The 17,543-nt window shown below is 48.5% G+C and overlaps 1 protein-coding gene across 1 annotated transcript in view; it reads right to left on the bottom strand.

The window, feature by feature from the left end:
• The window catches only part of SPAG5 (sperm associated antigen 5), a 643,746-nt gene that overhangs the window by 130,103 nt on the left and 496,100 nt on the right, over nucleotides 1–17,543 (bottom strand). The window contains exons 21-22 of the mRNA XM_086955159.1: nucleotides 16,087–16,219; nucleotides 13,662–13,742 (exon numbers count right to left, since the gene is read on the bottom strand). Of these exons, the coding sequence (XP_086811285.1) occupies nucleotides 13,662–13,742; nucleotides 16,087–16,219 (214 nt within the window). The remainder of the gene's footprint in view (nucleotides 1–13,661; nucleotides 13,743–16,086; nucleotides 16,220–17,543) is intronic.

The following is a 17,543-nucleotide window of genomic DNA, read 5'->3' as shown; positions in this document are numbered from 1 at the left end:
ATCAAGAACCTCTTCCTCCTCACGCTCCGGAGATTGCGATGGAACTGGAGACGGATTCAACACCGAAGCCGGTGAATGTTCTGGAGTTTCACAAGGCGAGACCTCACCTTCATGATCCTGGCCCGGTGAGGTAGTTACCATGCCCCTTCAATGCCTTCTTTCAGATGACTTAGCTTTTGAGTCCCAATCCTTCCCTGAATGATGCCTGGAACTATGTCTCCTCTTCTTATGTTTCTTCTTCGAAGACCTGGAAACATTCCCCGACGTCGACTTTGAAGCCGATCTCGAACGAGACCTCGACCTAAATTTCGATCTTGACTTCGAGCACCTCGACTTCGACCTTGAACTCTTCCTGGCCTCCCTACCTTTCAATTTGGCAACAAGTAGTTTGGCCTCACGTTCTCGAAGAGCCTTCAGGTTCATCTTTAAACAGGATCGACAACTCTGGACGTTGTGATCCGAACTCAGCTACCAGATGCAGTCACTATGCGCATCCGTGATGGACATCATCTTCCCGCATGCATCACAGGGCTTAAAACCTGTCTTCTTCGACGACATCTTTCTAAAAGACATCAACACCGAAAAAAATTCAGTAGAAATCCAACAGTAACAAAGTAACCATGAATCGCAACAGAAGATTCCCGAAACCGTTAGCGTCGACGATGCGGAAAAAAGGGAACAGATGTCATCACACCGACGTAGGCCTAATAAGGAGTCAGTGACGTCAGTCGGTGTTGCGTGCGACGCCATGCTCCTATGACGTCGTCCACGCCGGCGTGCTGCAAAATAATTTTCCGAACGTTGCGGAAGCAGGGGGATATTCCAAAGGTGAGGAATCCACTGGCAGATGTATCCATCATAAGTATGACTGCTGGTGCATACAATTCTGTATATACAAAATCAAGGAAATAATATCTTTAGATTACGAATATGCTACTTACCAGTATGCATCTGTTCTTGGCATGTAGGGCTGCTGACATTCATATCTGTGCATAGATTGCCGGCTAGTGTTGGGTCCAGATGATTGCACATTGTTGTCCTGGAAGAGTCTTCGAAGTATCACAAGATAGGTGGCTCCTCCCCTAGACTACAGTGCGCATGGGCATCGACTCCATCCTCAGATTGTTTTTAGCCATTGTGGCAAAGATGGAGTGAAACTCTGTGAATGATGACCATGCTAGAAGTATGTGTGAATGCTGCAGCCGCTACAGGCGCCAGGGAGGAGGGCGGGCTATATGAATGTCAGCAGCCCCACATGCCAAGAACAGATGCATACTGGTAAGTAGCATATTCGGTTCGAGGCATGTGGGCTGCTGAATTCATATCTGTGCATAGAATACATAGTAGTCCCTCCATTAACGGCGGCCGCCTGTGCCAGCTGCAGCAGTTTGGAAAAGTGTTTTTAGAACAGCCTGCCCTACAGCTGCCTGCTGTTTGGAGTGCACATCAACACAGTAGTGTTTTGTAGACCATGTGGCTGCTCTACATATGTCTTCCAAAGGAATATTTCCAAGGAAAGGCATGGAGGCCCCCAACGTCCGGGTGGAGTGGGCCCGCGGTGGAATGGTGAGAGTGCGCTTGGCTTTCTGATAGCAGATCTGAATACACTTAACGATCGACCTGGCTATACCAGCCTTGGAAATGGGGTTGCCTTTGTGTTGTGGCGAAAAGGCAACAACCAGTTTAGTCTTCCTAAAATCTTTAGTCCTATCAATGTAGTACATTAAGGCCCCCTTGACGTCAAGTGTGTGGAGCATCCTCTCCGCAACGGACTCTGGATTTTGGAAGAACACAGGGAGTTCTATAGTCTGGTTGATATGGAACTGAGAAACCACCTTAGGAAGGAACTTAGGGTTAGTGCGAAGCACCACCCTGTTGGAATGAATAGTTAGTGCCTGGAGTTCAATAACTCGTCGTAGCGACGTAATCACTATCAGGAAAGCCACTTTCCATGTCAAGAACTGAATCTCGCATGAATGCAGTGGTTCGAAAGGGGGACCCATCAACCTGGTGAGGACCACATTCAGGTTCCACTCGGGAGCTGGTGGGTCCCGCGGAGGAATGACTCGTTTGAGTCCTTCCAGAAAGGCTTTAATGGCAGGCACTCTGAAAAGGGAGAGGTGCTGTCTGTTTTGGAGATAAGCTGCCATTGCGGACAGATGAATACGAATGGAAGCATAGGCCAGATTACATCTGTACAGATGTACGAGATAACAAATGATGTTCTGAATAGAGGCATCCAGCGGGTTAATTTTGTGGTCTGCACAATAAATGACAAACCGCTTCCATTTCGCCGCATAGCATGCTCTGGTGGTGGGCTTCCTTGCCTCCCTGATTATGTCCATACAGTCAGGAGGTAAGTTGAGGTAGCCAAACTCTAAGAGCTCAGGAGCCAGATCGCCAGGTTGAGCTGTTGCGGATCTGGATCCTGAATGTCGCCATGGCTCTGCGTCAAAAGCTTGGGTGTGAGGCGCAGCCTTTGATGCAGTACCACGGACAGTTCCAGAAACGTGGTGTACCATGGTTGGCGAGCCCACGTTGGAGCAACCAGGATGAGAGTCATCGAGTGCTGCCTGAGCTTGCGTGCCACCAGCGGTATCAGAGGTGCTGGGGGAAAAGCGTACGCAAATTTGCCTGACCAGTTCATCCATATCGCATTGCCCTGCGACTGCGGGTGTGGGAACCTGGCGGCGAAGCTTTGGCATTTTGCGTTCTCCTTTGTGGCGAACAGGTCTATCTCTGGATGACCCCACCTTTGGAAGTACGGCTGGAGTACTGATGGATGTATCTCCCACTCGTGCATTTGGTGGCTGTGCCTGCTGAGCAGGTCCGCCATCTGATTGTCCTTGCCCGGGAGATGCTCTGCCATGAGGAAGATGTTCCTCTGAATGGCCCACTTCCACATGCTCTGAGCCAGATGAGACAACTGTGGAGAGTATGTTCCTCCCTGCTTTTGAATGTAGTACATTGCTGTCATGTTGTCCGTCCGGATCAACAAGACCTTGTTGCACAGATGTACCTTGAATGCTTTTAATGCCATGAAGATTGCCATCAATTCTAGAGCATTGATGTGCATCTTCCCTTGTTGTTGCGTCCATAGTCCCTGCCCAGTGTATTGGAGTACATGCGCTCCCCATTCCTGGAGAGAAGTGTCCGTTGTTAGGATAATCTGTGGCACAGGCTCCTGGAACGGTCGGCCCTTGCAAAGGTTTCGTGGATTCCACCAATGCATAGAGTTGTATGCCCGACCGCTCACCAACACTAGGTCTTTCAACTGGTTGTGAGCCTGAGTCCACTGACGTGCCAAGCACTCCTGAAGCAGACGCATATGTAGTCTCACGTGCGGGACAATGGAGATGCAGGAGGCCATAATGCCTATCAACTGCATGAACACTCTTGCTGGAAGCGAGCGTTGAGGTCTGAATTTTTGGACCAGCGATTGAATGCTGCTGACTCTCACTGAATTCGGCTGTGCTGTGGCCGCCAGAGTGTCTATGGTCGCACCCAGATACTGCCGTATGTGGGCGGGCTGGAGGTGGGATTTTGGGTAGTTCAGTGAGAATCCCAGATCATGCAGGAGGTGAATGGTGTGGGACACGTGGTCGGCACACTGCTGGTCTGACTTCGCTTGGATGAGCCAGTCGTCCAGGTAGGGGTAGACGTGTATGTTTTGTCGTCTCAGATGTGCCGCCACCGTCGCCAGGCACTTTGTGAACACCCTGGGTGCCGTGGTGACCCCAAAAGGCAAAACCCTGAATTGGTAGTGCTGGTTTTGGATGGTGAACCTGAGGTATTTTCTGTGTGAAGGATGCAGTGGAATGTGAAAGTACGCATCCTTTAGGTCCAAAGTTGCGAGAAAGTCCCCCTGTTGGAGCAGCGGGAGCACTTGCTGCAGTGTTAGCATGTGGAAGTGCTCCGACAGGATGTAGAAGTTGAGGGGCCTGAGATCCAGGATGGGCCTGAGGGACCCGTCCTTCTTTGGAATCAAGAAGTACAGGGAGTAAACTCCTGTGCCTCTTTCCTGCATGGGCACGAGCTCTAAAGCCCCTTTTTGCAGCATGACGTTGACCTCCTGCTGCAATAAGGGCAAGTGCTCGCCTGACATAGGACGGTGCCTTGGGGGGATGTTGGGGGGAGTGGATGTTAACTCCAGACAATAACAAAATTGGATAAGCTTTCTGACCCACCTGTCCGTGGTGATGGACTTCCACACGGGCAGGAACTGCTGGAGTCTCCCCCCGACCGGTGTTGTGTGGTCGGGGGGCAGTGACAATGCGTCACTGTTTGTTGGCGATAGAGGACCTGGAGCTGTTGTTGCCACGTCCTCTGCCTTTGGCGCTGTTGCCGCGGTATCCACCTCGACTCTTGTTGGCATAAGTAGTCTGGGTGTTGCCTTTGTAGAACTGCGCAGACTGCGAAAGCTGACCCCTGGAGGTGCCTCTGGTATTGGAACGACGAAAGGACCCACCCCGAAACTGCTGGGACTGCAAGGCACCCATGGATTTGCAGTGTCAGTGTCCTTTTTCATTTTTTCTAGGGTGGTGTCAACCTCCGGGCCAAACAGGTGATCTGGGTTGACTGTCTGGTTCAAGATGGTGGTCTGTATGTCTGGCTTGAAACCAGAGATTCTCAGCCAGGCATGTCTCCGAAGCATAACACTGGTGTTAATGGCGCGCGCAGCGGTGTCAGCTGCGTCCAGAGCGCACTTTATGGAAGCGTTGGAGATGAGCTTCCCCTCCTGGATTAGCATCTCAGCCCCTTCCTTATATTGATCAGGCAGGTGTTGCAAAAGGGTCTCTAGGGTATCGTAGTGCGCCCTGTCATAACGCGCCAGGAGCGCTTGTGTGTTTGAGATGCGCCATATGTTAGCTGCCTGCCCTGCTACCCTCTTCCCTGAAGCCTCAAAGACCTTGGAATCTTTGTCTAGGGGAGGAGCATCACCCGTAGTCTGAGAATTGGCCCTCTTCCGGGCATTCGAGACGACCAGGGAGTCCAGAGGCAACTGTCCCTTAAGATAAGTTGGATCAGAAGGCGCCGCCTTGTACTTTTTGTCAATCCTCGGGTTGATGACTCTCGCCCTGGTGGGCTCTTTGAAAACCTCAGCAGCGTGCTTCAAAACGCCTTTCAGCATTGGCAGAGTTTTTACAGTCTTTTCAGACACAGAAAAGGTCTCAAAGAGGAAATCTACGTCCACAGGGTCAGCATGCAGCTGGACATTGTGATTGGCTGCTGCCCGCTCAATGAGGGCATTGAAAGCAGCAGAGTCCTCAGTAGGTGAAGTTTTAGCAGAGAAAAGCTGAGGGTCTTGTCCTGAATGTGGATCCCCAGGGTCACCACCGCAGACCAGGGCTCTGTTACCTCCTCTGGGTCTGTGTAGACCGGATAGCTATATTCATCCTCGTCATCGCCCTCACCAGCGTCCACGTCGGAGTAAGTGGGCGAGACCTCGTGAGCTTGTGGTGAAATGGGTTCCACCAAAGCTGGGGTACCAGCAGAGTCCATTTTCCTCTTCAGGGGAATCTTGTAAGACTCCAATTGGGGTTCTGGTGTGATTTTCCTCTTCAGAAGGAAAAGACTGCCTGTTTCGGCGTCGATGAAATGCTCTTGACGCTCCTCCTCTGAGAGTTGTCGAGGCCGCGGGCCATGGACCACCAACGATGCCTTCGGCGTCGAAGATACCTTCTTCGGCACGCCGGCCCCCGGCTTAGCAGCGAAAGCCTTCGGCGCCGTCTTAGGTGGCAAGGTGAAGAGGATCGGCGTGGACGCCTTTGCCGGTTTCTCCAGAGACTTGGCAGGCGGAGGGTCCTTCGGCTCGACCGCCGCGGTGCCGTCCCTCATGCGTTGCAGGGACTCCGTGACCTTTTTCGTGAACACGGCAGATGGACGTGCCGGTTCGACGGAGTCGTTCGAGGACGGTTTTGGAGTGGAGTCCTTCAAAGGTACTTTCGGAGTCGACACACTCGGCGCAGCCCCCTTGGCCCTGTCGTGTGGAAGCGGGGCAGAGAGGACTTTCGGGTCATCGGGCCGCTTCTTCGGGTCTCCAAGAGACTTTTTGGGGTCGTCAACATCTTTTGTGTGGTCGACTCGACCCTTGCCGGCGTAGATTGTTTTCGGCGCAGATGCGCCAGGGTCTAACCCTTTCACCTTAGTCTTCGACGCAGTAGACTTTGGCTCGGCCATCTTGATTTGGCTCTTCGGCTCGACGGCCATCTTAGGTTTCTTCGGCGCCGAGGACTCTGAAGTCTCCGATCCGACCAATGCGATACGCACTTTCGGTTTCGATATCTGACCCTGTGCAGTATCTGGCGTCGAGACCGTAGATTTCACTTTCGGTTTCATCTTCACCGGGAGTGACTCGGTACCAATGTTCGTGGCCGGGCCTGCAGGCGGGGCCGAGGAACTCACATCACGGTCTCGGGTAAGGCCCGAAGGCGATCCCTCGACCTGGGCCTTATCGATTGGCACGGCCCCAGAGTCAGTTCGAGGAAGCTCCTCATCCGAGCTATCCTTCATGGCCCCTAGGGCCCCGTCGTCGTCTCCTACCTCCTCGACGACTTCCTCGCTTTTGAAAGCTTCGGCCTCAGCGTCGTAGTCTTCCTCGGCATCCGACGCGGGGTTAGATTCTGAGACGTCCTGGATATCTTCATCCTCGACCTCCCCAGCATCGAAAATGTCCGTAGGCGCCGGTGCAGATTGCTGGGCCTCCAGGCGCGCAGCTCGACGGAGCTTGAGTGTCTTCTTGGACCGGAATCTCGAACAGGCCATACACTTGGCCTCATCGTGGTCCGGCGACAGGCACTTGTTGCACACCGGGTGGACGTCGATGTGTGGGTATTTCGAGTTACACACATCTTTTGAATGGACTTCGGTCCATGATGGATGGTCGATGAGTCTGGAGCGTCGACAAGGCCCTCCGCGCCGAAAGCACACGGAAGTACAGAGCTCAGCTCGGAGCCGAGGAAAAGTTATTAAGCCGAACGCAAGACAATACCGACGTAACACTAAAGACCTTTTGGTCTCAATGAAAGTTTTTTCTCTATCGGTTCCGACAAGAGGGAACCAAAGACATCCGAACCCAATGGCGGAAAAAAACAATCTGGGGATGGAGTCGATGCCCATGCGCACTGTAGTCCAGGGGAAGAGCCACCTATCTCGTGATACTTCGAAGACTCTTCCAGGACAACAATGTGCAATCATCCGGACCCAACACTAGGCGGCGATCTATGCACAGATATGAATTCAGCAGCCCACATGCCTCGAACACGCACTTTCGGTTTCGATGTAGGCAGCAGTGCTTTCACTTGCGTCGAGACCGGAGCTTTTACTTTCGGTTTCGATTTCGCAGGTTGCGGCTCCTTAGTAATGTCCGAAGCCGAGCCCGAAGGCGGGGCCGTAGAACTTATTGGAAGATCTTGGGTAAGGCCTAATGGCGATCCCTCGGCCTGAGCCTTATGAAGCGTTTCGGCCCCAATGTCAGTTTGCGGGCTTAGCTCCTCGCTCGAGCTATCTTCCATGGCCCCAAAGGCCCCGTCGTCGTCTCCTACCTCGTCGACTTCTTCCGCTTCGAGCATTTCTACATCCGCGTAGTAGTTGGAGTCGACCTCCGACGCGGGATTCGACAGGTTCTCACGAACCTCCCGGTCTGCTCCATCATCTGCGGCATCGAAGATGTCCACAGGCTCCGGTGCAGTCTCCTGGGCTTCCTTGCGCGCAGCGCGTCGATGCAGAAGTGTCTTCTTGGATCGAAAACGGGAACAAGCCATGAAGCTGGCTTATTTATTTATTTATTTATTTATTTTGGAATTTTATATAGCGCATGGCATTACGCACACCGGCGTGTCCCCGGCTTCCTCATGATCCGGCGACAGACACTTGTTGCACACCGGGTGGAAGTCGATGTGGGGATACTTGGAGTTGCACACGGGACATCTCTTGAACGGGCTCCGTTCCATGATGGTTCGTCGATAAGGCTTCTGGCGTCAACCAGGCCTTAGCGTCGAAAAACACGCGGCTCTCCTGGAAATCCAGCTCAGAACTGAGCTGGAAAGAATCGGGCACCGAACGCAAGACTATACCGACGAAAAACTAAAGGCCTTTTGGCCTTAAGAAAACTTTTATATCGATTCCGACTAGAGTGAACCAATATACATCCGAACCCAATGGCGAAAAAAAACAATCTGAGGATGGAGTGGATGCCCATGCGCACTGTAGTCCAGGGGAGGAGCCACCTTTCTCGTGATACTTCGAAGACTCTTCCAGGACAACAATTTGCGATCATCCGGACCAAACACTTGGAGGCGATCTATGCACAGATATGAATTCAGCAGGCCACATGCCTCGAACATTATTTTCTCATTCGGACACCCCGTTGCCCAAACGGGACATAGCACATTGGCACTCTGCCTTCATCAGTTGTCTTAATAAAGCAAAGCGTCTGCTCCTGTACAGAGTGAAGGTGCACTGCAAAAGAAGTATAGCAACAACAGCTGACCTCTACGAGTGTCTTTACAGAGCATTTGCTTTGCAGCCACCTGGAAAAGCAGGTATACTTTTACCAGATATTACTGCCTGGATGTGAATACAGCAGCCCACTCAGCAATGAAAACAACAGTAGTTCTATGCAGTCTTTCAATCAGATGAGCCTGCTTCCTGCTCTATTAAAATGTTATATTGCTTGCTATTTTGATTCAAGCATGTGAATATATGAAAGATCCAATGCTGGAAAATAAATTACTGGTAACTCCATTTTTCCAGCTTTATTATGGTGATACTTCCTGTACATAAGGAAACAATTATTTTTTTATTTTGAGAGGTTTATACAGTGCGTACATGAACCAAAGGTATCAGAGTGCTTTACAGTATTCACAAATTGTCCACCCATAGATTGGTGGTTATACAGACTGAGATTACATTCAATGTTAAGTACAAGTCACATATTTCAGAAAACATATGAAGCCACAAGTGGGTTAGTGATTACATATGATTACATAGTACCTGTTGATTACAGGAGGTTCACCATTGTCAACAGTAGATTGCATAGTTCCTCCATTTGCATGAAGTCAGAGTGTGTTGCTAGGTGGTGTGTTTCTGTCTGACTTTCAGTGGGGATTGGTAGGATCATGTAGGGGCCTGAGAGAACTCTCATTGAAGTCAGTGAGTGGAAAAGGAAATATCTCCCTACTGGTCCCAGCTATTTTTTCTAGCAGTAGTGCTTTGATAGTTCTTTTGAATTTGCCATAGATGGGTTTGTATAGATTTCAGGTAGAAGGGAGTTTCAGATTCTGGGCGCATTTCCACTGAAGGAGAGAGGGTCTGAGCTCTGTTTCTTGAATCTGGGTGGTTCTAGTAGTAGTGTGAGCTCCTAAGAAGGCGATTCCTTCCTAATCTTGTCAGTTTTCTTGATGGTCTTTTGAGGTTTTCGGATGAAGTGCTTTTTGTGTAATGCAGGCCGTCTTGAAAATGCATTTTGCTTTGATCGTGAGCCATTCTTGCCCAGAGAGAGTGGGGTGAAGTGGTCAGAGCGTTATTCACCTGAGAGTAGTCTTGCTGCTGAATTAAGGTGAGTTTTCAGTGTAACAGTCACATTTCAATAGTCCAGTACAGATATCTCTAAGGACAGTATCACATTTTTGAGGTCTACCTCTGGGAAGAATGGCTTGACCTTTTTAAGGAATTTAAAGTTGTACAAGGTGTTTGTGTGAGTAGTCCTGCTCAGGCTCTTGTCTACCGTGATCCCAAGCACTTTGATGCAGTTAATGACTATAGGGCTGCAGTTGTGAGCATTGAGGTGCGTGATCTATTTCTGGAACGGTAGGGAGTTGCCATCTGGAGAGAGATTAGGAGGAATCCGGTCTTTAGGTAGGATGAGCTTTAAGTGGTTGGTAGATAGCCAGTGTGAAGCTGTCCTGGTCGGAGTGACCTGTTCTAGATTTAAGCAGTCTGGGACTGATCCTTGGGTGAGTGAGGAATTAATTATATTGGTCTATATAGGTGTGAGGAAGCGGTGGAGTTCCTTGACTGAAGGTGAGGGGAAGGAGTGAGCTGTGTGTGTCAGTAGATTCAGGTCTGATATGACGGAGGTTTGTCTTCGAGTGATTTGAATTCCTGCCAAAGTAATTTCTTCAAGAGTTGAGACAGGGGTGTGAGGTGGTTTAGTGTTTTTTGGTTCCTTCGTTAGATGTGTGGTTGATGAAGACTGTGTTGGCGGGGCAGCTGATCATGGAGAGTTCAATCTTAGCGGTCTTGGCTGTGAAGAATTTATCCTCACAGTACTACAATGTAGCTGTTGTATTTTGGACGATGTTGGAGGATGTTTGTTAGCTGATGATGTCGAAGTGTTTTTTGGGCTGTTTCCTGCCTTATCTAGCAGCGAACAGAAGGTGACTTTTGCTTGAAGATGCACTTCTTTTTATACGGGGTAAGGTGATAGAATGAATGGTTTCGTCTCCATCTTGTCTTGGTTAGTCTGAGCAATCACCTTTCTTTGATCAGCTCTTTGTTAAACCAGAAGCATGATGGGTTGTTCCAGAGTCTTTTGAGTTTTAGTGGGGCAGAAAGGTGGAGTATGTTACACATCATTTTGTTGTAGTCAAGTCATCCTTAGAGTGTTGGTCGTTAGAAGGTTATAGACAAAAGCTCATCCTTGCTGATTTTTTGTCTGTGTTTATTTGCTTAGTGTTCCTTACCCAAAGTTTAGGTCTGCAAAACCGACCTTTGTGTTTTTAATGTTCCTCATTTAGGTGAAGAGGATGGTGTAGTGGTCCGTACAATCTACTCGTTGAAGTCTACACTCAGGAAGTTAATATCGGCTAGAAGAATGTTTAGGGAGGCCACCTTCTCATGTGTTAGGAAGTTGCAATGTTGTGTAAGGTTGTTTTACAGAAAGTGTTTTAGATATGCTATCACGGTCTTTGACTGTTTTACACAGTTTTGCACCTACCATTTTTAGGGGCAAGGGATTTGGGGGGCAGTACAGTGTAGGAAGGTACCTCCTGACTATGGTTGCCCCCAAATTTTTGCCCTGTGTTTTAGCTGGTTTTTGACATAGTCGACCTGGGGCCCTGCCAATCAGGACCCCAGGCCTACTGCTCTCTCTGTAAAATGGATTCCATGTACCCTAGGTACATTTCCAATTGGTACTGGGCCACCTTATCAGACCCCGTAACGCAGGGCATAGGTGTACCCAGGGCCGCCAGGGGCTGCAGCATGTATTATGCCACCCCTGGCTGGCCTCCTAGATTTGACACAACTGGCTGCATGACAGCTGGGGTGAAGTCGTGTAATCACCCTTTGCTTTAGGTATAGTAGCCCTATATCTAACCGTACAATGGACGCCCGAGTTCCTATCAGTCACTCCTATGGCAGGCCTTGACAATCCTGAAGGCAGAGTGCGTGGGCTCGTGTGAACTAGGTTCTGGCCCGAGCCGAGCCCGGTTGCAGCTTGCGGAACAAAGACCCAATGGCTGTTCCATGATAACGCGTACCACATCGGTAACTTCGGTGTCGCGTTATCAAGACATGTCGAGTAAGGTGTCATACGAATCGGGATGCTGCCCCCTCACCAATTCTGGCGACGAGGTTAGCATTCCGCCCTTCTAGAGGGACACGACATGTACGTAACTGTGAACCCCGGTTAAAGTTAACTAAAGCCTCAGCTCCACAAAATGGATGCTGCCACCACAGACACGAGTCTGACCTCCTGCTGCTGGGAGTCCTTCCAGCGAGGAGCGCTTGGACAAAGGGTTTCCTGTCGAGGGCGGTGTTCGCACCGTCCCAGACAGGGTTTGTGTATTCTGGGTAGGTAGGGCTTTTGCGAGAAGGTGACTGCGGAGTGGCACCCCGGTGCTCACTACGCATCTGCCGGTCAGAACCAGTTCCAGGGGCGCCAGCCCTGGCCTGGGGAAGGTCCGGCAGGGGAGAGGGGTGTAACTACCCCCCTTTCTGGTCCCACCCTTAGGGCAGGACCTAGTCATGTACCCACCCCTTTCTTTAGAATAAAGGCCGGAGCGGGGACCCTTCCAAATTAGATCATCTTTGAATCAAGAATACTTTCTACGAAAGGACTTCGAGACTCTTCTCAAGATTTCTCCCTTGTGACTAAGGAGTAGTCACCCTGCATCAGCGGGCACCACCTAAGAACTCTGCGGTTTGCTGCAAGTCCTTCCTCAAGGAATCCGACGGCCCAGCTCGACGAGAACCGGCTTCCCTGGCACCTCTGACCTCTACCCACGTCATCAGCTCAGCTGTGATCTGTGGGTGCGACGAGACCTCGAGGGACCGGCCATCATCAAAACCTGCACGCTTTCTTAATCAGCACGACCATCGAAGTAATTCTCTGGTGAGTGCTCTGGGGTCCGAGAAGCCCCGACCCTGAGCCGCTCCAGCACCGAAGCGCAGCCTCCCAGTATCTCCACGATCTGCGTGGGGCCCTTCTGCTCGCTGCTCAGCACGTTGTCCGGTCACTAGCCGCTGGCTTGTGCCCTCCTGTGACGACATCCGACAACCAACGCTGCTGGTCTGGTTGCTCCAGACTGGCCTTTGCCTCCACCTTTGCGGGAAGCACCCCGGACCCTCCTGGTCCCCTCAAGACGCCATTTTAGGCCCACCACGTGGCCCTGAAATCTGCCAAGGCTTGTTGCCCCAATCCTGGGCCCAGCGACGCCGACAGCATCATCCTTCGTGGGACAGCTCGCACCTCCCTCCTGGTCGCCGACAACGCCTCCTGGTCCGTGAGACTGCAGAGCCTAGCGTCGCCCACTCACCTAGTCGAGGTGACGGCCAACCGGTGCCCTCCGGGTACCCTCTGACTACTGGCTAGTAGTACGAACTTGGTCCCCTCTGCTTTCAGGTATCAACGATCTCTGATCCAGGCTTGGATCTCTACGAACTATTCAGCACTGGTCGCCGGCCAGCAACTCCTTTTTCTTCCGGCTCCTGGCTCGTCAGCGAAGACCCCGACGCCTGTAAGACTTGTGCAGCCGCAGCCCTTGTGGCTAGGTAACTCGGCATTTCGGTGCCCGCATAGCCTCTTTACTCTAGGGTCCTGAGTCCCTCGCTTCCGACTTGCCTTATCGGGTCCGCCCGAGACCTCTAAACTTTCCGTGTCCTCGGGCACTTGTTTTAATTGTGCACTTGAAGTATTTTCCTAAGAGATTTGGTTTGTGCTTAGTACCCTGTCCTCATAAAGAGTACAGGGCTGTTGTGAATCTTAATAAATATCCTGTTTATTTTCATAACACTTGTGTGGTGTCCTTTCACTTGGTGTTCAAGGGGTACATGTGTGGTAAACAGCTGGCTTAACACGCCCTCTCGAGTCTTTAGCCTTAGACTGCTCGTATCCACGCTACTAGGATAGCTGGTCTATAGGTTGACTTACAACCAATCACCATAAGGGTCGTTTGGAACGATACATAGCGGTCGCTAGAATAGCGAACGCTGCATATCGGGCCAACTTCTCACATACAGGAGCTATCCTACACCGTTATAAACTCGCTCTTTACAAACCAGAGTGAGCTCGGAAATTGGCTATCAGCCAAGCTTTTAATATCTAAACAATGGCTACCCATAGTTTATACATCAGTCATGAGCAGAGTCCGTTTCCTTTCTCCCACACATACTACCCCCCCACACAACTACAGATTCATGGAACCCCAGGCCCATACCTCAACTTCTTTCCTCTCACTCAGGAGCTGCAAGACAGTCACCTCTTGTTGCTGTACCATAGCCTGTAGCTGCTTCACGTTCTGAAAACACAAAATATTTTTATTAAATATCCACTCAAGTTATTTCAGAAGTACTCACTAATGAACCTCCGCGCGGAGATACACCTTCGGGTGTGATGCCGGCGCGCTACAAGCCCATAAATAAATAAATAAAGAAATAAATAAACCACCCCCTCAGTTGTGCTGCATTTTGACTCAAGACACTAAAATGATGCAATAGAGAAAGCTTATAAAAATAATCATGTACCAGGGAATAATCAACAGAGCACTTGGTTAAATAAAATGAAATGGTAGCAAAGATTCCTTCTGTTTTGTTCTTCAATACTGAAAAGACTAAGATGAAAGGGAGGCAAGACTCTTCTACAGTCAAAGCAAAATAGCACGGCCAGAAGGGTGCACAAAAGGATCTGGAAGAAAGCTTCACAGCTCTCAGAAAAAATCCATGTACGCAGGACTTTCATATCCCTGGATCAATGAAACAAAAAGACCTGCACTCAATGAAAGATCCCACACACGAGGCATCAGTTCCCAGCCATGGACACAACAATGAGAAGCTTGGAATGCATGCTCAGTAACACCTGAAAAAAAATGGAGCATAAAAGAAATGGAAGAGAACAGGGCAAGTTGTAACAAACGTAGGTGCAGCAAAAAATTGCAGAGTCTTTAGACTCTTTAGAAGATAATTTCACTGTAGGTTTCTTTCAAAGCCAGGACCCCCATGCTTCCCACCCACCCCCTTTGGAGTAATTGCATGATTTACAAAAACTTAAATCAATCTCTTTTCCTACGGTGTCCATGAAGTGATTTTGTATTGTTTTGACTTCAGGAATGCCATCTACCTTGGCACGTTCACGTGACTGACCTTGCGTTTTCAGGTTATTCAAACAGAGTTGCCAGGCTAAACAAGAAAAAGTTGTATCGCCTTTCTTGTAAAAACTCCACTGGCTCTCCGTTCATAAAAGAATTATGTTTAAAGGTCTGCTTCTGCCACGAAGTTCTTTACGCTTACCGACCGACTTGCATTCCGTACTACTTGGATTTCCTTTGCCCTCTTCAGTGCTCTTCCTAGGCTTTTTCCTTGTATACAAAAAACATATTATGTTTACATTTTTTTTTTAAATATTTGAAATGTTGTTATGTTTTAAGGATACTTAAATAATGAAAAAAGAACGAATTCGGACTATAATCATTTCTGTAGACAGCGTAGTGACTACATAACATTACAGCCTGGCGGGATATCATATGAAAACCAAGGGGAGAAGTGTTTTCTTTGAAATAAAAAACGGTTGCCTTTGGTTTAGAAGGGGTTGCTATTTTTCATTCTAAATTAGAGCACGTCATTGCCCATGCCCGTAGTCCTTGGACTGTACCATCAGAAGTTTCCCTTTTCTCTAGATGCATTACTTTTAAGGTATACCCTTCATTATCTGGATTCTTCAGAAGCATAAAACTCAAAGAGAGAAGAAGCTACAAAAGGATAGATCCAAGTCATTTCCCACCGCAGTGTGTGGGAATGACATTGATTCTGCAGTGTTTAACTACGTCACTGCCGCATAGCAAACTAGCGACTGATGTACCAGTGTCACGTAAGAAAAAAACAGTATTAGAATTTGGCACTGAATTTTTTCAAAGTATTTCTAGCTAAGTGACCTGATAGAAAATGGGTCAGTAATATTAACAGAGTAACTTCTCCTCCATTGTATTTTTTGATAGGCAACAGTGGAATGTCTCTGCACACATGCAGAATCCCCAGAGCACCATTTCCAGTAGTTTTTAAATCAGCAAAATGTAGTCAAATAAAGATAGCATGCATATATGTAGGTAACATTTTTATTATTAAGTTTTTGATCTCTTTTTTAGCTGATCTAGGTATGACAGACCTCTTGTGGCCTATCGAAAAAACTTGCTGTGGGCTTAGAGCCTGCCCACTGCTTCCATTAGATGGCTATATTGTCATGTATTTCCATTCTTCTTATTCAATGCTTTCCTTACTCTTCTTTTCTTTATCACTTCACTACAGCATAAGCTATTTACCATCCTTTTGATTGCTTGACATAACCTTCAGCTTCTCTAATTTAGGTAACTTGTTTCTTTTTCTCTACACACTCCATGAGAGGGCATGTGCTTTTAGGCTGTCACCCCTTGTCTTCAGTGTCCTGGCAACAAAATCCCAGCACCCACTGCCCAGACACTCCATGTTGCTCCCTCCTCCTCCTGCTTGCTCTCTCCCTTGTGTGCTGCTATTTATGCCTCTCACCCCTAACCCGCAAGCTCTATGTTGCCCGTCCTCTTCCACTTCTCCATTGCTTTTCTTACATTTTTATTATTATTTACTGATCCACATGGAATCCACCATCTCACTCACCTGCTGCCGGATACTGAGCGCCTCACCCAGGTGTTGATTCTGCATTTTTAAGGACTCTATCTCCTCCTGGAGGTCCTCCACCTCCGATGCGTGTCGCGAGGTTAGACTTTGTAGCTCTGACTTTTGATCAGCACTGTGGAGGGAAATCAAAAAGCGGGTGAGAGGTTGCATTGCTGGGTGCTAAAGCAGCTAAAATTTGAGTTTGCTCCATGTAGATAAACATTCATCCAGATCCTACTTTATTAACTATGCTCCTGTATGTACCGGACTAGCCACTTCAAAACAGTCCATCCCTAGATTGTTTCCTGTATTTTACATAGCCACTGTCATACCATCAAGTCTTTGTCGGGTAGGGTCCCGACACCAGGCCCACTCACACGATGTAGAGCTGCTACTGCAGCATTATTAAGGAACATTTCCATTGCTAATCCAATTTGTACAAGGAATAAGGTGAACAAAGCCATGGGTGTTTTAAACTTTATGTTTGGTACCTAATGTCTTTAGTTTTATCAAGGTAGAATTTCAGAACTCAATGTCCAGAAATGTAAAATCTTTTCTGCTAGAAAAGAGGGGTTCTGAAATATCGGGTAAAATACTGGGTTAATGCGAAAATCAGACATTACATTTGGGAGGACACCAGGATGAGTTCTCATCACAATTTTGTCCTTGTACAAAACCATATATGGTTTTTTATTATATAAGTTAGGATTTCACAAATTTTACTGGTGGAAGTTATACCAGTCAGGATTTCGTTCAGGAAATACGTTGGCATATAAATAGGCTAAATCGGAGGGCACTTTAAAGTAAAAAGGACTACATTCAGGTCCAAAGGAGGAGACAGGCTCCTTTAAAGAGTGCAAACCTTTTTATTTTGTTCTAGAAAGTGATTAAACAAGTGGGATTTATAAAAAAAAAAAAGGTTGAGAAGGACTTTTTCTATAATGAAATGTGAATTCATAAAGCGCACTACTGCCGGGAGGGGTCTAGCCCTAACACAACAGGAAAAAATACAGCCAAATACAGCTAACTACTGGTTAAAAACGCCATGTTTTCACGCCCTTCCTGAACGGAAGCAATTGAGTAATTTCTTTGAGATCATGGGGGAGTTATAAAGTTTGATGGTACGAGTAACAAAACATCTGCCTCCCCATTTTGCCCTTCTGACTCTGGGAGCAATTTGGTTACCTGTTGAGGATGAACAAAAGGATCTGGAAGGAGTGTACCAGCAAAAACGTGACTCAATCAAAGGGGACCAGATTTACGCAATGCCTTGAAGGCTTATACAAAGGCCTTTAAAGGTGATCCGTTTTTCCATAGGAAGCCAACGTAGTTTACTCAAGGCTTGTGAGGGCGATTGGTATTTAGGAATGCCTACCAAGTAGGCAAGTTCTGCGTTTTGCACCACTCATTGCTTATTTAAAAGATTTTTCTGTCCATTGATAAACCGAGCATTGTAA

The sequence above is a fragment of the Lissotriton vulgaris genome, chromosome 2_1, assembly GCF_964263255.1.
Source record: "Lissotriton vulgaris chromosome 2_1, aLisVul1.2, whole genome shotgun sequence".
NCBI classification, from domain to species: Eukaryota; Metazoa; Chordata; class Amphibia; order Caudata; family Salamandridae; genus Lissotriton; species Lissotriton vulgaris.
This window is presented reverse-complemented; position numbering and strand designations above follow the sequence as displayed.